Here is a 20,722-nt window from a genome sequence, read left to right as displayed (position 1 = left end):
GAGCACAAAATGAGAGACTGGTTGAGACTGGACAGAGACCAGGAACATGAAGTGTCCCCAAATACTTGGCTGTGGAGGGTCTTCAGCAGCTGCCCAGGCCACAGGAGACACAGATAATGTAACCTACAGTTGGCATTTTATCAGCCAGGATACAAATTGTAACCAGGAGAATACTGGCAAGACGGGACTTAAAGCAGTAAGCCACGTAGTATAGGTTCGATTGGAGGACCCAACACTCAGTAAATCCTTAACAAAGAAAGAAAACTAGAAACCTAATAGTTGACCCCCTTCCCACCAAACCTAATCACCACGCCTCACTGACTTTCCATTCTCAATCTCTCTCCACTTCCACTCTCGCCACACGGTCACCAGCATCTCTTACCTCCGAACTCATCCCCCACACCCCCATTGATCACAGCAACCACAAATCTTTTCTGAAATACCTCAACTTGCCTTTTGGCCAGAACCTCCACCTTCCAGGAATTCGCCAAGCTGAACACAAAGGGCAAGGGCAGAGGCACCGCTGTAAGTTCTCTAGGCCTTTTAGAAAACATGGAGTTGTTCCTTTGGCCATATTAAAGCAAATTTAAAAGAGAGGTGATGGAGACATCAAGAGACTAAGAACCGTTCAGAAAGGACTGGCCCACACGTGTTCCCATGTCAAGTCTACAGTGTTCCCCAGCATGCTCTTGGCATTGCGGTCAACACACAAGGGCAAGACGCTTGCCAGGAGAATCAATGTACATATAGGGCATCTTGAACTCTCTAAGAGCTGAGAGAGCTTCCGGAAACCTGTGAAGGAAAATTATTAGCAAAAGAAGGAGGCCAAAGAGAAAGGTGCTTGGATTCAGCTGGAGGACGTCCAGGCGGCTCCACCCACAGAAGCACTTTGTGAGAACCGATGGAAAGTGCCGGAGCTGCTGCAAGCCATTCTCTGTGAACTCATGGCATAATAAGGGAGGAAAAAAATCAAAGATCTCTGGGTTGTTTAACAAACAAACTGAACTTACCTTGCTTTTTCCTGCTCAGAATCCTTCCGTGGTGTGTGAGTCAGGATCTTAGCTAAACACGAAGGTACTTCAATCACACTGCACATGACATGGTTTTCTATTTCTCTCAGCCTAAAAGGCCTGTGTCTGATGTGCTCCAATTAGTTAGTGTCCCTCTTAAAATGTATTGTCCAAATCCTAAGACACCAAGAGAGGATTAAACATGCGAGGATGTTATAAGGGGAAATGCCTGGGAGAGACAATAGAGGAGGAGGTAGAGGAGGCTGGGAGAGCTGTCAGACAACCATGCGGTCTAACCCCATGGTTGGGGGTAGGAGTGAGGGAAGGAAGGTGGGTAAAAGTGCCTGGACTGCCATGCCGTCTAAGGAGAACATGACAGGCCATGGGAAAGGGCTTCTTGAGCTGAAGACAGCTTCCAGGAGTCCTGTGTCTTACAGCAATAGGCCTGCCTTGAGTACCGGGCTGTGTGTGGTCAGCCATTGCTGGGATCAACGTGTGCAAGCATGGCCTCAGAGCAAACACGATGGTGGATTTCAGCACATGGCGGCTGAGCCCTTGAATGATTTTGCTTCCTGTCACTGGAGGTCTGTGAGGTGCATTCTTAAGGCCACCACAAATAGCTTCCCATTACCCTTTGGCTAAAGCCTCAAATCCTTAGTAAAGCTTCAGAGACCTTATAAATTCTCTCACCCACCACTCCCTGTTTTTTTTCTGCCCTAGCTGTATCAGGCTGCTCTCAATTCCGGGAGCACACCAGGCTCGCTCTTTCTCATCAAGGCCTTTATAAATTCTGCACCCCAATCAGGACACCTTGTCCTGATCCCATCTCCACCTTTGCCTAGTTATGTTTTTACTCAGCCTTTACTCGTGTTTTCATTTAAATGCCATCTCTCCAACTCCCCGGTGGATATCCCTTAGATTGTGTTATATCTCCCATTATGCGTTCCTGTAGCAGTCAATTCTTCTCCCATGTACAATGGGCCACATGAGTAAGCATCTGTCTAGTGACTGACTTCTCTGCCAGATGAAGTAGTTCCGTGACAGCTGGGCCCATCTGTCTTGCTAACCAATGGACCCCAGGGCCTAACACAGGGCCGATGCTCAAGACATGTTCAAGAAACCATCTTAACTGACTAGTAAAAGGAATACAAGTAGCAGGCAGCTGCTAGCAGTCATGGACTTAGAGTGCCAAATAAGGTTGAGGTTTAGGATAAAAAAAAAAATTAGTGAGAGACCTAAAACAAGAGGATTAAACAGAAAGTCAAATAAAATCTTTTATTTTGCAAAGAAAAATTAAGGCAAAGATCATACTAACAATGTGATCATTTTGCTGAACTGAATGTCAATCTGGGGTCTAAATATATTTTTCCAATAACATGGCCCCTGTAGGCTATTATCAGTCAGGATTAAATTTAGCTGCACAGAGCAGAGATCCTAAATCTGAAGCTCTATCAATCAAGGATTCCAGCATAAAACAGATGGCACGTTCAAGAGGGTTTACCTGAAACATAGTACAAGGAAGACACTATTATGAGGTGTGCACGAGGTTAAGGAAACCCACAAGGAGTGGTGAAGTTCACTAGGGTTAGCAACACTGGGAAGCCATGCTACCCCTATGCTGAAGGGGTAGTAGAAGCATGGTGATACTGGAGCCCAATGAGAGCTGGCACCAGGGAGGAGGGGCAATTGGCAGGAGCTACAGCCACAGCACAACAGTCGGCTAAAACAAGACGATTCAAGCAGGGAGGGAACAGAGAAAACCATCATTTCCTTCCCCCACACTTCCTCAACTGGCCAAACCCAACTGGAAGTGAGAGGGCAAGAGAGATTCCTAGGCACAGATCATGGAAGACAGCATGGAACCTGGACCTTGGGCACAGGAAAATAACCAACACAGCAGATTAATTATCTCACATTATAGCAAGTCCTGACATAGGTGTCCAAGGATTGAGATGACAGCTCCATGGTCCTCAGGAACCTACGCTGCTTCCATCTTTCTGACCTATCATCTTGAACACCTGGCTTCCTTACAGTCACGTCGTGGTCTAAGATGGTTCTGAAGTTCCTGACACTCCCTTCTTCTTCCAGGAAGGAAGGACTACAGAGACCATTTGCTTTACATCTTCTTCTTATTCACATAATTCTCAAGGTATATTTGTCAATTAATGACTGATTTCCTTAGTTGATTTAATGAATCATCCTTTCAACTGATGAAAAATGCAAACTACTCATTCACTCAAAAAAAACCTTAATGAGTCTTGCTATGTTCTAGATAGTGTTATGCTGCAGGGAACAAAATAAGACAAAAATCTGTCTTTATGGAGTTTACATTCTAGTGAAGAAAACAGACTCTAAATATGATACAGAAATACAATATAAAGTATTTTAGTTGGTTTTAAGTGCCCTGGAGAAAAAATAAAGCTGGAAAGGGGAAAGAGAATGTTAGATTGGAGTTGCAATTTCCAACAGTCAGAAAAGATTTGAAAAGAAAACACGAGTAAAACCTGACAAGAGGGCATAATGTGCAGATAACTGGGGGTGCCGTGGGTCGGGGGGGCAGTAATCAGGCAAAGAGAACAGCAACAAGTAGAAGAGGTAGTTCCCTAAAGGGGTATGGTAAGCAGAATAATAGCCCCCCACCAAAGATGTCCATGTCCTAGTCCCCTGAACCTGGGAGTATGTCCTACGGCAAAGGAGAATTAAGGTTGCAGATGGAATCAAGATTGCTAATCAGTTAACCTTAAAATAGGGATATTATGCTGGATTATTGGGTAGGTCCAATCTTCTCTCGAAGGTTGTTAAGAGTGGAAGAGGGAGGCAGAAAATGATGTCAAAGTGATGCAACGTAAGGACTCAACCCTCCATTGCTGGCTTTGGAGATGGAGGAAGAGGCCATGAGGAAGGAATGTGGACGGTCCCTACAATCTGCCATTACCCTCCCTAAAACCAAAGTTCACAAATTTAGTACATATGTTTTCTTCTATATATTTTATCGTTTCAGGTTTTATATTTAGGTCTTTGATCTATTTTGAGTTAATTTTTGTGTGCAGTGACAGTAGTCTAGTTTCATTCTTTTGCATGTGGCTTTCCAATTTTCCCAGCACCATTTATTAAAGAGGTTTTCTTTCTTCCATTGCATGTTTATGGCTCCTTCATTGAAGATTATTTGCCCATATATATGTGGGTTCATTTCTGGGTTCTCAATTCTATCCCATTGGTCCGTGTGTCTGCTTTCTGCCACTATCATGTTGTTTTGATCACTGTTGCTCTGTAGTATAATTTGAAGTCAGGGAGTGTGAAAAAAGTGTTCTTTTTTCTCAGGATTGCTTTGGCTATTTGGGATCTTTTGTAACTGTATACAAGCCTGATGACTTTTTTGTTCTATTTCTTTTCAAAATGCCATTAGGATTTTGATGGGGATTGCATTAAAGCTCTATATTGCTTTAGGTGATATGGCCATTTTAACTATGTTGATTCTTCCAATTCATGAATATGGAATATATTTCCATTTCTTTGTGTTTTCAATTGCTTTTAATAATGTCTTCTAGTTTTCAATGTATAGATCCTTCACAACCTTTGTTAAGTTTATTCCTAGGTATTTTATTCTTTTAATTGCAGTTGCAAACAGTTTTTTTCATTTCTTTTTCTGAAATTTCATTGTTAGTATATAGGAACACAATGGTTTTCCATACATTGATTTTGTATCCTGCAACTTTACTGTATTTATTTTTTTCTAACAGTTTTGTGTGTGTGTGTGTGTGTGTGTGTGTATTTAAGGTTTTCTATATAAAGAATCATGTCATCTGCAAAGTGAAAATTTACTTCTTCATTCCCAATTTAGATGCCTTTTATTTCTTTCTCTTGCCTGATTGCTCTGGCTAGGACTTCCAGTACTATGTTGCTCAACAAGCCCTTTTCCACTCTGTCAGGGACATGGCTCTGTGGATGCTTATTAAGGCTGTTGATCAACACACACTGAATGAACCACATATACTCCATGAGTTTCCTGGGTACACCTCCATCCTAGGATAACCAAAAACAGTAAGTTACAAAATCATTCCACACATTGTTTCCAATTTTAAATCATTTATTGAAACATATGATAGTGTTAGGGGACAATCATCAGGTGACCATTCATTAAGGGTTTCACAATGGAGAGGAAAGCGCTTTGGTGAAAAAATCTAGTCTAGCACAGTCTAGGAGAACTTTCTTTAATGATGGAACTGTTTTATAAATGGCACTATCATACATGATAGCCACTAGCCGTGCACAGCTATTGAAAACTAAAAATGTGGCTTTTAATTTGAAATTTTTTTAAATTTAATTTGAACGGCCACGTGTGGGTAGTGGCTGCTGCACTGGATGGCAGAGCTCTAGAGGCCTCAAGTCTAAACAATCCTTGTATCTGTTTTCTTTCTACACAGTGAGGGGATTGAGAAAGAGGATTTTTAAGGCAACTTCTATTTCTGACATTTTCTAATTTTTGAATCTTAACTCCTTAAATAATCTTAAACATGATCACCTTTACTCTAAACATGTGAGAGAGAGTGATTTTTACCAATGGCCCAGAACAGAGGTCAGTTCTTATAACTCAGGTCTTTTCTTTATGTTTAGTATTTTGACAGTTGATTTTCTGAAAGAAATCCCCAAAGGAACAGGCATCGGCAAGCAAAACCAGAAAGCACAGCACAGTGTGTACTACAGGACAAGAGATGAAGAGATAAGCACTCTGAATACTCCTAAGCGCGCCCCTTTGTGCCTCTGGTATGCATAGCTGCCAGCACGTTCACTGAACGGATTGCTAATGGGTGAGGCCCTGTACCAGGCATTATGAATCCCAGATGTCCAAAATACAGTCCCTGCCCTCGAGAAGAGCATCATCAGAGTACTATCTACATGGAGTCCTGTCGCAGGATTTCCAGAGCACAACAGCCTAGCAATTTCTCTGTACCTCACGTCTGGGCAACTTCATGCTCAACAAGATCACTCTTCCCAAATGCTGACACTGCAATCCAATAAACCTCTATTTTCATGTGGCTCTGCCCTCCACCCACCCGTACCCTCCCCCCGCCAGTTGCAAAGACAGTAGTATTTTGTTGGAAGAGTTGAAAGCTTACTTCTTTGGACCATATTAGAAATCTGACCTGGAACTATATACTTTCAAAATGAGTACATCTTCACAGCAGAGAACTCCATTTACTTCAAGACTTGATTTCCTTTCTTTGGGGTTTAATAATAAATTTTGAAATCTTTATAGACTCATAATGAATATCTTTTTAATTTAAATAATGTGTAAACCAAGAAAATTAAGTGTCAAAGTACTTGTTCCAACCTTAAAAGAGGCAGTTCTAGGAACAAAAACCTTCAACTTGACTATTTTAAATAGTATCCTTCTTAGATAAAATCATCTCTTTTGAATGTTAGAACTTAGCAATTCTGAGTAAGTTTTCTCACATAGCTTAGATGATTTGCTAGAGATATTTTCTTAAAACTTTCGACTAATGCAAATCCAAATATGCACATCAGCTTTAAACCATAAAGTTCTTAGCAACAGAAACGAAATATGCTTGTCACCTCCTTTACAATGTTTTTCACCCAGAAAGCTATAATAAAACATTAGTACTTCTTACACTAAGCATCATTTAAGTGCTTAATGTCAAAATCCCAAATTCAAAAGAATGAGAACCACAGCCCATATCCTGCCTACAGAGACACCAGATTAAAGACATCTGGAAAATGACTGAAAGTCAAACTCAATTCTTCAAAAGGCCCTTGCTTCTCTGCACACAAAGCGCCACACATGTATTTAAAAAGCTGACAAAAATGTAAATGAGAGGTAGGCCAGGAGGGAAATTTCCCTCAGAATTTTTTCAATCGAATGCAATTCTTCTTACCTAAAAATGCAAACCTTATCAAGTTAAATGCTGTGTTAGTTCTTTTAAAACAGACCTAAAATTAAACTTTCATTTTGGTCTTAGGGTAGACAATCACGGATGAACACAGAAATTCTCAGCAAGAACTATTTTAGGTGTATACACCTCAGGGAGTCTTGTCACCTCTCATGGGTTGCCGACACTTCAAAAGAAGAATGTGGTGTGGTTTTTAAAAGATGTTCACAGCTTTGAAGATGATCTGCCTCCTGAACAAATAACCAGGGCTCCTGGTAGTGCCTAGACCTGCACATAGTATGTGCTCAATAAAATGCTAAATTGAATAGCATTTATTAGCACATCGAGTATGACAAGCGCAAGGCTAATTTTAGTGAGACAGTCACCGTTGTTTAACACCAAAGGTCAAAGGCATTTGGGATAGATGCTATTTTTTTTTTAAGTACAAATAAATGGAATCATCGCTGACTTTCTCACTTTAATAACCTCTCCTATTTCTCATTGAAGGGTTGGTTTCTAAATTCATTGAGTCTATTAATTCAGTAAATCACACTTAAGAATATTAGAAAGTTGGTATTTGTGTTTTCATGCTGTAACAGAAAGCATGATCTGAAAGGTTAAGTGATTTGCCTGAGTGCGTAAGAGGCACAATTTAAACGCAGGTCTCTGACCTCTGAGACCAGGCCTTGGGCTACAGCTGGCTGTTGAGGTCAAGTGCCTTCCAGGGGTTCACGACCCGGCAGCATTTCAGCCAGTACAATGTGCAACCTAGATCCCCCAGGCTGGACAGGGCCAGGACAAGGAAACGCCAGCACTAAAGGCATCATCAGGCCAGCGCAGAATGACAGCGATGTTGCCACCACATTCCAAGTGTTATCTGTGACATTCACTGCACTACGTCAGGAGTGTGGATGCCATACTTCATGGGCATACTTCAGATGGAAAAATCCACCGGCACAACGCAACTGGTGGGCAGCTGGTTGTTTTCATCACCAAGGGGAAGAAATGGATCCTTTTCCAGCCCAAGAAGAAATACGTTTTTCAGTGTAAGTCTCAGTTTGAAGCTAAACCCAAGTGGGAAAAGTCCAATAGGGCTTTCACAAAATTTCATCCCTGCCTTCCTAAGTCAGATTTCATCTATTATTCATCCCCCAACCTTTGCATCCCCTTAATTCAGTCTGAGGCCTGGTTTTACTTTGCTTCACACACCCACTGATTTGAGCTACGTGAAGGAATACCAGCAATTCAAAAGCAGAATTCAGCAAACGTGTTTAAAAGACGTTCATAGCTATGAGATGGTCAGCCTTCTGCAAAGGCTGCTCCCCAAAGCAGCTCTTTTATGAGTCTGATATAAGCTCTGCAATCCCTCCCCTAGTGTTAGATAACTCCCCAGGTTTTCAGGAGCCCCTTGGAAAGAAGCTCCCTGTGGAGTTTCCTTAGGGTTACCCCCTTGGGGAGGCTCAAGACCTTCAGCCCTACATGCTGGTGTGTGTTGTGGAGCCACTTTCTCCATCTGCAAAACAAACAAGTTGAGTCAGACAGTATAGAAGGTGCTTCCTGCCCTAACTTTATGAATGCTTTCTAAAATACAATACATGATCCTAACAAGGCACATTTTCAGCACTTACTCCACGCCAGGATTGTAGTCAGCACTTTACTTACATTACTTCACTTATACCTCAATGATACCCATACCCACAAGTCGATATTCTTCATATTTACAGATGAGGAAAGTGAGCATTAGACAGTTGGAGCAGTAGAATCTCCCTTAACTGACCTCGACTTAGCCAATCCAGCAAATGCACTGATTCTAATTCATTTTGCAAAACTGCACAGTGATGAATGGCCTCAGTCTGTGAATGCTGGTGGCTGGTGGCCCAGCTGTTAGGCAGGGACTGCACTGGGTTTCCCGCAGCAAAATTTGTGTGCTTACCGAAAGTTAATCGTGTTTGTTCCCGAACTTGTTTACGCCAGTTACACTTGTCACTGCAACAATGAAATTTATTAAAAATAGTATATAAGCCAATGAAATAGAATTATAAAAAGAAAATACTATTTCAATAACTCAGTAGGATGTTTTGGAAAGATCAGACAAATTACACACACATTAAAAATATTATTGAGTTACACATAAGAGATAAAACAGTAAAAGATTAGGGGACAAAAATCCCAAACGTCTACCGAGTTTTTATATGTACACTGTATCTTTAAGTTCTTACCACATTTTAAAGATAACCAAATGGAAAGTAGTATTAGAGAATGCATCACAAAAGATTTTGCAAAAAAGGCTGCATGGTCCTACAACTGCAGGAATCACACATTAAAACAAACGAAAGAACTGAATTTGTCAAATGAATGTGTATTCCGGATTTAAATTTAAATAAAATGTTTATGGTATATAAGTCATCCCTCGGGGGATGTGTCCCTATAGATTCATTTGCATTTTCTAAAGTTTTACATAAATGGAATCATACAGTATGTCCTTTTTTTTTCCTCTGGCTTCTTTCACTTCAGTGTAATTGAGATTCATCCATGCTGTTGCACGTATCAATAGCTTGTTCCTTTTAGTTGCCGAGTAGAATTCTACTGTAGAGATATTCCATATTTTGTTCATCCATTGTCCTGTTGATGGACATTTGAGTTGTTTCCATTTGGGGCTATTACAAAATAAAGCTGTTATAAACATTCACGAGTAAGTCTGAGACATGCTTTCATTTTTCTTGGGTAAATACATAGAAGTGGCATGGCTGGGTCACAGGATAGGCATATGTTTAACTTTTTGTGAAACCGCCCAACTGTATCCCACTGGCTGTGTATGAGAGTTTGTTACTTCACATCTTTGCCAGCAATTGGTATTCTGTCTTTTTCTCATTCTAATAGGTGTGTAGTGGTATTGCACTATGGTTTTACTTTACATTTCCCTAATGACTAATGATGTTGAGTATCTTATCATTATGTTCATCTTTTTCTTTTTTAGGCAAAGTGATAAATATTTTATCCTCCTCTTTTTTTAAGTGAGTGGTTTGTTTTTTGTATTATTACAATTTAGGAGTTCTTTATATGTTCTGGATACAGTCTGTGGTTTGTCTTTTTATTCTCTTAACCAAGTCTTGAGAAGGTTCTTAATTTTAAGAAAATCCAATGTATCTATTTTTAGATTTTGCATTTAGATCTATGTCCACTTTGAGTTAATTCTTTTTAATATGGTGTGAATATGAATCCAAGTTTGGTTGATCATTTTGGTTTTTGCACAAGGACATCAAATTTTTCCAGTTTCACTTGTTGTATTACCCTTTCTTCACTGAATTCTCTTTACATCTTTGTCAAAAATCAGTTGACCGTATATGTAAGTGTGGCTCTACTTCTGGACTCTATCCTTTCATTGATCAACGTGTCTAGTTCTATGCCAATTGTAGGTATCTATTTTCTTAACTAGCTTTTTTTGATTTACTGATGAACTCATGTCTGGGCCTGTCAGGAGACTTTTGCCATATTCTAATGGTTAATAAACTTGTTGCAACAGGAAAGGCAGGAGAAAGGATAAGGTAGAAAAGAGAGACGGGCAGGTACAGAGAAGATAAGGCAGAAGTATCACACAGGCAAAAGGAAAATGATTAGAAAAATTAGGCACTTTTTAAAAACATTTTCCCAACACTGCCATCACCAAAGACCAAGGACCACCCCCCACCTGGTATGACCCTATCCTGTCTTGAAAGGTTATGTGTATAAAATAAACAGCATTTATTAGGTAATAATTCATTTGTGTTCTCATATATTATTCATCAAAGGCATACGCTGCTGCTGCTGTTTCTGAGTATGAGATAACCAAGGTTGCCATAACTCCTGTCAAAAATAAACTGACCTTTTAGATATCCTGTGCAGTCTTGTGGTGGGCAATGTTATGATATCCATTAAGCTGTTTGAAATATTCACAGCAGCCCCCCAGGACTCCCACCATCTGCTCCTTGCCCAAACCACTCTCTTTAAAGCCCTGCGTTTCTATAGCCTCAGCCAAATCCCAGCCTAGGGAGGGGTTTCACCTGGCTCTACTTCCTTCATCAAACACTTGCTGTGTCATCAGAGCTTCAGAAAAATATGTGATTTGTTAATGTGATGAAAATAACAAGAAAGTGTAAAGCACTGATTGCCAACCCACGTTTTTGCAATGACTCAGAATGTAACTACTTATCAGCTCAAAAGACCCTAAAGACCATGAAAATTTGTAATTCTCTAAAAGAAACCTATAACCAGCACTTCTTCCTCCTAAGGTTGTATGGAATTGAAATAACAGTGATCAGGCTTAACAACTCAAAAAAGTCTGTGATACCAGAGCTTCAGACAAGATAGTAAAAAACTGCAAACGAAATACAGTAAGAGAAGCTGAAAAGCTAGTCCAAAAGGAAAACCCTGCCCAAATTAGATCGATCCATGCTATCTAATCTGACAGCTTGACACATCTGAATCCAAAAACATCTCTAAGTCAGATCCCAAAGTGAATAAAATGATGGATTCCTAGTGTAGACTGTTAAAATGTCATCTTATACCCACAGTTCTCCTCAAACAATGATCTATCTTAACAAACAAAAGGGAACAAGATGTCCACAAATTAATGCATGAAAAATGAGGTAGAGGACATAATTGATCTCAAATATTATTTTTCTCTTTTAGAAAACTGTTCCTGTTGTTTTGTTATTTTTTCCTAATATTGGGGGATACTTTCAAATGTGCTCATCGCCCTTATGCAGGAAGCCCAGCTACGCCTCTCAGAATTATTTCCATTTAACACCTGTGCTGCTGGAGCCAGGGCTACTATACCTTGTAAATCTACGGTCTTGTCAAAACAGGCCCAACGTCACCTCTCAACTGAAAATGATGTGCTCATCCACTGATCTCATTTGAGGACCAGGACAGGGAATCCAGGCTTCATCCCCAGTTAGCCACTGACTACGTGAACTTATTATTTCGATCTCTCTGGGCCTCAGTTTATCTCTAAAATAAGTACAATATTCAGTGAAATTCAACAAACATATTATTGTGAATACAAACAACAACAACAACAACAAAAGAAAAACCATAGTCTTGGCTCCAAATTTTGGCCTCTCTAAATTCTGTGACTATGACTTTTCCCCTTTTAGGTTTATGGAATGTAATTAGATGGTTCTCAACTTGTTTTTAAGATACGATCTAAATTTTCAATCGCGTTGATCAGAAGGTACGTGGCCTGGTGTCCATCACCGGGAAGGGGTGTTCTGGTGGCCAATCCCATCTGAACACTGACAAATGTAATTAGCGTTGTTCTGCTGAGTTCTGAAAGACAAAGTGTTTTATTTTTATTTCTGTTGTCCCTAAGATCTAGCAATGCCAGATCAAGCTTATCTAAAGTAATTCTCACAATGCTAAAGGCTCTGCCATTAGAAAAAATATGCCTTAAAAATACATTATTTCAAATACGACTACTGTAGCATACTTTACTGTCTTCAAAGATATTTCACATTCATTAGGTAAGGTTTAACCTAGGTGTGGAGAGCTGCGAGAACATGAAGAGAACAAAAACTCAAGACAAGCTTTTTTCTTCCAAAATTTAACTCTTTACTAGAGAAAGTTTACATAATTAGCAATCTATTGTAATTGCTGCCAAGTTTAAGTCAAAACAATATAAGCAAGATTTAAAGAAATGGAAACCACTAAGAGCAAATAAGATTTTTCTTCCATTAAACTTAATTTTTTATAATCACTGTTTAACTTTGTGGGGGTTTTTTCTCTCTACTACAGTAAGAACTATACTTTCCTTACAGTTGCAAAGGAATTTTGCTGACATAAATTACACTAGTAGAAATCACAATATCCCAAGTCTTGAGCTTTTAAATAAAATAAAACGTATGCCTCAGACGTCTGCAGTAAGTAAGTGGTATGACAGGCTTTAATCTACTGGCAGACTGGACCCTTTCCTCACCCACATTTCCACATCTTATCCTGCGTTCTAATGATTTTGTGGACTTGAATCCATTTGCTGAGAATGATATTTGAAATGAAGGACAACAACATGGATGGGCCTCGATGATATGGTGAAAGTGAAATAAGTCAGCCAGAGAAAGACAAGTAACGTGTGATCTCACTTATATGTAGAATCTAAAAACAAGACAAATGAACAAACAAAACAGAAACAGACACATAGATACAGCGAACAAACTGATGGTTGCCAAAGGAGACAGGGTGGAGGGATGGGTGAAAAGGAAAACAAATAAACAAAAACTCAGTGAGCATATATCTAGGCTTTGAAACATACTTGCAGGATGTTATTGAATGTTTCAGTAACAGATTAGGGCTCAAAAAAAAAAAAACCCAGAAATGAAGGGACACGGAGATTTGTAAGATTATAAATTATACTTGATCACAGTGCATAAAGCCAGCAAGAAGTTTAATTACAACTCAGTTTTCATTTTCTTATAATGAAGAAGCATGTGATCAAATCTTTTCATTATGAAAAATGTTACAGGCCTAGGGACCAAAGAAAACATTCGTAGAACAGGATTATCTATCTTTTCAATAGAATTCCCTATAATCAGAAAAATAATTTTGGATTATTCATATGGAATCAACTTTGTTATACAGAATGCTTATTTTGTTGCAAAGTGAGTTTACATGTGACAAACCACTTTCAAACAGCATAAAAAGTTAATAGTTTTTATTAGCTGCAGCAGTGACTTTGAAGTGGTTACCTGAATAATGATCAAAACCTTTTCTTGTGTCTTTTCTGACAATTCCAAGCTCGAAGACCTTGAACCCCAACAAAAAATAAAGTGATAACACTGAAGAGACATTACAGTATTAGTTTCTGAAATTTTATTATTTTTAATACATATATTTCACAAACAGAAACTTTCTAACACCACACAATTCCATAACCAAATGTTCAATTTTATCAACATTCTTTTAACTATTTACACTGTCTTCCCTCAACAAAAGTGCAATCCAAGACATCTTGACAAGAAATCTTTACTGACAAGAATATATTTTTGAGCTGGTTTTAAAGATGCCCATCCATTGTATTTTCTTCCAATCACCTGGAATAATAATAAAGTCAACAGGACATGGAGATGAGTTGAGTTGGGCAGCATCCGATTACAGGAACCAAAACACTAAACAAGAGCACTTTCTCCTCACCGCCTCCCAAACCTCCAACTAAAATTCCTCAACAGCTGCTACCATGAGATGAAAGAGAAAAGCAAACTGGAGTTACTGACCTTGGCACAGGACAAAAACTGTATGTTAAGCACTGATCTTACGGAACAAAATGAAAGATTTCAGCAAGTTAGTTTTGGTAGTCTAATAAGTTATGTATGAGTATATCTGTTAGTTTTAGGGTTTAAACACCTACTAATGATCTTTCTTGGTGAGTTAACTTCCCCCAAACAGATATGAAAAAATTTTTTACTCTGAAAATGAACTTCTTTTACAAAAACTGCAAAATAAAGACTTTGTGGAAAGCTCTTTTTAAATTAGAATGGGATAACTGACCCTGCAGCCCAATTTCATGGCCAATGTCTATCTTTTAAGGTATAAGCCCAGTATAGCAACTGCTTCAGATGCAACCAGAAGTGGGGAACTGGACTGGCCTGAAGAGAAAATGATGATACCATCAGAAAGTCTTCTCACTAAACTAAAGTAGATAATTTTATTTGTTCAAGATATATAACTCTTAAAAATAAATGATAAAAAAGTTAGAGTAGATGAAACATCACTTTGAAATTATAAGTCACTTATGAGTGGTTCATATTACTGAATACTATTCATCAGAAAAACAGAAAATGGATCTATTGGGTGACTGCTATCCTCTAATATCCAAACCACAACAAAAAATAATCATCTTTTTTTAAATATTCCAATTTCCATCAAGGTACTCAGTGCAAAAGTACTTTGAGAAAGCAAAGGGAAATAGTGGGTTGTTGGAAAAGTCATGGCACATTTTTGCAATGAAAAACATAGAAAAAATACGTCATGACTTTTCCGACAACCCAATATTAAGGTCAGCAGATTTCCAAAATAAGATTTATTCTTTACTTTATTGCACACTCAATTATATTTTATTCTCAAATCAACCAAATTTTCCATTTTAGACAAGAATGCAATGCCTTGAAGGCAAAAGATATTCTCAGATGTGATACCTATGCCTCTTCTTTTACAAAACTGCAGCATCTATAGAATTCTTAACTTCATCATCAAAATAAAGGCCCAAAGCCAATTTTACCCAATTACAGTGAAACCTCAATACCTATTTTTTAGGAGTAGAAAACAACATAAGGAGAAAATACTGAATGCATCAGGCACTATACTCACAGCAGTTTTAGACTGAGGAGCTTGCTGAATGCAATCTATATGTAAACTTTAGGCTTCAGAACAATATAAGCAGGTTTCTTTACAAAAATTTAGGTGGGTTAAAGAACAGCATTATAAATATTTTACTGCTCATTTTAAATTCAGAAGTAAAATCCAAATGGTACTCTGAAGACAAGAGAAACTTCAGTACTTTGGGTACATGAGAGAATCAATAGGGAAACAGTTAACTCACAATTACAGCTTTGTGTATTAAAGATAAATTTGCAAGGGTTATGTCCTATAGACCTCTTTTAGTTGCATCAAATATACTGTCATACCAAGAACATTTTCTGCTTCTTACTGGCATTGAGCATTTCCTCCCACTGTGAAATATTTTTCAGATCATCAAACACCAAACTAGATATGGGAAACCAAATTACAATCATCCAAACTGAAAGATGAAGAACATTAACATATGGGTTCTTTAAGGCCGTGTTGTTTCAAACAAAACTTCAAATATTTCATGTAGTAGAACTGAAGCTCGCTTGCAATAATACCTAAACACTTCTCAGAGGAAAAACAACTGTTTGCTGAGGGGAAAAAAAAATGGTATAAACCAAGTGAGTAATATAAAATGCTCACATAACCCCAAATTTGGCTACCTATAAAATAATTTTATTTTCAGCATTCTTTTAGCATATATGCATGTCATATTTGAAATTATCAAATTCATTTTTGAGAAACCATATTCCAATTCTATACTGGTACAGGGCATATGTCTATTTAAATCACCAAGATCTAAAGAACTGCAAGATGTATTTTGCTCTGACAAGTACATAAATTATCATCTTTTTTCACCAATGACAAGGTATCATGGAGCTCTTCAGAATGATCTATTTTCAAACATATTGTTGTACGATCAGTGATATTCAAAAATGAAACACACTTAAAACAGAAATATTATTACAATTACTCTTTTTCTCACCACCTCACAAATAATTTTTTGCCTTTCCTTCCTAGGGTCAAATCTTCGATTTTGGAAACTCAGCATTAAATGGGTAAGACATCGCTGTACGCAAATTTGTGGAAGATAAGTATGGCAATGATTGGTTCTCAAACTCACCAGTTAGGTCTGTGGCTGAGAGTCACCTGTGAGAAGGATCTGACATCAAATGGCACTTCAACAGTGGGTGCAAGCTCTATAAATCGGTGCTGCCCAAATCATGTTATACCTGGATTCTCCGTAAGAGCCATGTGACCAACTTCAAATCACCTCTTTCTGCCTTTTTGCCCTCTTAAATCAGTGTGCATCATTTCCAGGTTCTCGGTTACTATAGTCTGTTCTAGGTCTGCTTACTTGCAAATACCTGCAATACCAATGGCTTTCATATGTCTTATAATTTGGATATTATGTTCAGTATGAAAACTGACTGTTAAATTACAACAGTGATGGAAAGCGTACTCGTGTTCTCTTTCACAGGATCTGTCAGCAAGGATAAACTGCAGGTCAGTGAGCCTGCACATTGCTAAGCCAGACAGACTGAAACCCCCCCCAGCTCTGCAGGCAGACTTACATTCACTTGTCACATGTTCTTCCCGGGGCCCAAACAAGATCTAACAGTGGGTCGTCAGACAGCTAACATTTTAGTAAGAGTTTCTTCCCAACTCCTACCATGTCCTTAGTTTCCTAAATTCACCCCATCCTCCCCACCAACTTCAAAGCTGCATGAGAGGCTCTTAGTGATAGTGAACCAATACCCCAAACTCACAGGATTACCCATGTGGGCTCAGGTCATGACCACAGGACAACACTCGGAGTCAAGAGAGGGCAAGGGGCAGCCCCCAGTTTAGTGGCACACACACACAAAGGAACTCTCCTTTAACTTAGAAAAGAAAGTACTGTCACAGAATGTTTTCCTAGAAAAGATATGTAATAAAGTAATAATATCAATAAAATAGCTATTACCAAAGCAAAGCTTTCATCAATAAGCTTCGAGGACTTTGAAGGAGGAAAATGGCTTCACAAAATGGTAGTCCAGGTTCCCACAGTGTGGACACTGCTGGACATTGCTGTACTCGGAGAAGTACTGCATCCCAATCCGCACGTCGATCACCGGCTTCCCGCAGTGCTTACAGTTCAGACGTGCCTGGGGGGAAACACAGGAGCCGTGAGCCCCGGAACCTTCCGCCTCCCAACACCGCCTAAGTCATCTGCACCCAAATGCAAGGCGGTTGTGTCTGGGAAACTGATCCCGAGTTGAGTCAAGTACCCTTTCTATTACCAAATACAGAGTAGACAAAACAAAAGATAACTGTAAGGTATATATTCAAATACTTATCATCAGTCTCAAGATTAACTCCTCAGTTCTCAGCCAATACGTAGCATGGCTACTGGTTTCTCCTACTCTAGGAAGAAACTGTAAACGTGTGCTGCCCTAAGCTTCCCTACTGAAGTCCTCCTGACATTAGGACATGGCTTCCCCGCTGGATTTTAAAGAGTGGCTGAAGCTGACTTCCCTCACCCAACCTGTATAAAACTTCTCAGAAGATTGAGTTTATTTTAAAAATTGATATATATTTCTCATGCTCCTTCTTACTATACTTGTGTTTTCTTTGATATAAAAAGAAACTCTCAGGGCCGGCCGAGTGGCTCAGTTGGTTAAGAGCTTGCTCAAGAGTTTGAGCTCTGAGCAACAGCAGTTCAATGCCCGGCCCGAGCTGAGCTGCTTATCGGAGCTGGGATGCTTAGGCTTAAAAAAAAAAAAAAAAGTACTGTAAAAAGAAACTCTCCCTAAAACACTCAAGTAAAGTTAACAATCCAGGAAGAAGTGCTATGTTCATCCCGAGGTTTCCAGGACCCACTAGCACAGGCTCTTCATTCACACCCCGTCTGCTCTCTCATGGTACAATACTAGACTCTCACCTACAGGCCCTAAGTGAAAACCAGAAATGATAAATACAACAGACCCTCAATTTAGATCCATTCTATAAATATAACAGAAAAGGATAACCTGACTTTGTCTTCAAAACCCTCCTGTGAGGTAGGCAGTATTATGTGACATTTTAGATGATGAAACTGAGGGATAAAGAAACATGCCTAAGGCCACACAGTTAGGAAGGTAGAAAGGCTGAGGTTGGAACCAAAGTACTTCACTCCAGAGCCCATGCTCCTAGCCATTTCAGGGCCTACGTTTTGTAACCTGAGACGCCATGCTCCTAGCCATTACATGCACTGAGATAACCTTCCTTTCAACTCACTAATCTCTCTGAACAACATTTAAAGTGAGATTCCGAGCAAACCTTTCTCTTTAACCACTCTGTTTAACTTGGTATCCCTTTCTAATAACTAATCATTGCTTATCTTTGGCTCATAGTTGGAAGACTTTTCTTGATTCCTTAGTCATGGCCAACACTCATTACAGTGAATATAGTTAATTGATTTTTTTTTTTAAAGCCAAACAGTAATCAAACATGTTTTCCATTTCAGTAGGGGGCCGGAAAAGAAAGGTCTGGCTCACTCTGTTTTAAGGAAGAAGACCTAATGATACCTATAGGCTGGGTGTGGCCGGTGCCACTGTGCTTTTCTCCCTACAGGTAGGGAAATAAACCTGCTGTTTTCGGTGGTGCAGTGCAAAGAACACCAGCCTGGGAGTTTAGAGGTTTCATAGATTTTAGTCGAGGCTGTGACACACTTGTGTAAAACATTCTAATTTTTTAGGCCTCCACTGTCTGTGGAAAATAAGGAGGCAGGACCAGATCGTGCAGGTCCTAGGTCCTTTCCAGCACTAACAGTGTATGATCACAGGCCCAAACATTCTCTCCTTCCTTGTTTCTCTACAAGATAGCCTGTCAGGTGTATGTGTGAGGACGGAGGAGCAGCTTCCTTTTGTTTCTCTAACCTCAAGAGTGGGCATTAAGGCACAGTGAGTATTGTAAAAAGCGACAATGAAAAAGACTGTGGCGAGCTTCTAAAATGGAAATGTGGTCCATGCATTAGGACAGCATAAAAGTAGTCAACCCTGTCTGGACTCAAATGGCAGGCTATGAATGGCCATTTAGGTCTCTCATGACCGTATTTCTCTTCTAAGATCGCTAGCATAGACAAAGTATAGCTAAAATCCCGACTCTGCCAACCTTTTATCTTCTGAATAAACTGCTAATAGTAAGGATAGTCTCCTTACAAAAATCAAACCATAATGCTAAAAATACAAAGCTATGTAGTAAACAAAGTATTTCTCAGGTACTTACATGGATAGCCAGGCTTGGCCACTGAAAAGCAAAGAAAGTATCTCTCCTACCCGTGAAGATCAAGAACTTACAAAACAAGGGCTTGCTTTTTTCAAGCACTTGGAAATAAACCAAGGCATATCCACGAGTTTGCCTTGTTTTCTGTGTTCCTATGGACTTGTTTAATGCGTTCACACTTCCCTCTTTTCCTGATGACAGCTAAATTTCGGATGCTCTCTTAACAGTCCTTTATGGGTTACAGATCTTTCAGGGCAACCTCCAACACCTGACATGACAGGCAGCTCCTGGGTAACTGTACGGTCCCACAGAAAGGACACAAAAAGAAAATCCTGTCTATTAAAGAAAGTGAAACTTTCTACTTCCTTTTAAATACTAGTTTTTTCTTACTAGAAACTTAGCATATGTTAATCATACAAAACATCACTAAAGAGAAGTAAGCAAAAAGAAAACTAAAGGAACCACCCAGCATCCCACCACCCAGAAACCACCCCTGATTAGCAGATCCCTTTGCATGTTCACTTTTTACAAATGGAAGCATCCCATTATGCCATTTATAATCTTTTTTAACTTCAAATACTGAACATATTCCCCACGTAATCACACATTATTCTCCAACCTCCCTTCTCCTGACGGCACAGTAGTCCAGTAAAGCTGCACCACACTAGTGCATCAACCATCGATGCTGGGCTTTGGGGGGTCCAGGACTGCTCACTACTGGAGCCCTCCACCTCGCGCAGCACCACAGTGCTGCTTCTAGCTCCTCTATGTTCACATGGGGACGGAAGCCTGATGCCACCCACACTGCGCTGCGGGGCCCATACCAACCTGACAGCAGGGAGAGGCGGCCAGGATGTCGTAGGTGTACATGGTGCCCAGCTGGTGCCAGCTGCCGTCCCAGCGCGACTTACACTTGATGCAGATAATCTTGTGAACGCCCTCCAGGCAGTCCACGCACACGGCGTAGAGGTGCATGAGTCTCCCTGCACAGAAGACACAATGCTGAGGGTGGCCAACAAGGAAGTCTCCTTCTGTCTACCAACGGGATTAAAGATGGGCTCATCTATCAGTTACAAACAAACATGCTATCATTTGGATAAGCATAAAAAGCAAAACAGACGATGTTTATCACATACCTGCAAGTTGTCCTTTTAGAATAATGATGATTACGACTATTGTCAATGGAACATGTACTTTAGGTTCAGTCTTATTAAGTACTTGCTTCAATGCACTTTTCCAAAAAGTGCTGCCAGGTTTACAGTA

The 20,722-nt window shown here is 39.6% G+C and overlaps 1 protein-coding gene across 8 annotated transcripts in view; it reads right to left on the bottom strand.

The window, feature by feature from the left end:
* Nucleotides 1-5,085: 5,085 nt before the first annotated feature.
* The window catches only part of HECA (HECA ribonucleoprotein granule regulator), a 50,129-nt gene continuing 34,492 nt past the window's right edge, over nucleotides 5,086-20,722 (bottom strand). For 3 of the 8 annotated variants that reach the window (XM_019648114.1, XM_019648115.1, XM_019648109.1), the window contains 2 exons: nucleotides 20,288-20,442; nucleotides 13,727-17,361 (listed from right to left, as the gene is read on the bottom strand). In XM_019648114.1, the coding sequence (XP_019503659.1) occupies nucleotides 17,197-17,361; nucleotides 20,288-20,442 (320 nt within the window). In that variant the 3' untranslated portion in view covers nucleotides 13,727-17,196. Of the gene's footprint in view, nucleotides 9,556-10,343; nucleotides 12,206-13,085; nucleotides 13,676-13,726; nucleotides 17,362-20,287; nucleotides 20,443-20,722 lie in introns of those variants that run through there. The other 5 variants (XR_002124656.1, XR_002124655.1, XM_019648110.1 and 2 more) reach the window with 5 other exon arrangements.

This window comes from Hipposideros armiger, unplaced genomic scaffold (genome assembly GCF_001890085.2).
Source record: "Hipposideros armiger isolate ML-2016 unplaced genomic scaffold, ASM189008v1 scaffold_120, whole genome shotgun sequence".
Taxonomy (NCBI): Eukaryota; Metazoa; Chordata; class Mammalia; order Chiroptera; family Hipposideridae; genus Hipposideros; species Hipposideros armiger.
The sequence above is the reverse complement of the archived record's forward strand: the minus strand, read 5'-3'. Positions and strand labels throughout refer to the sequence as shown.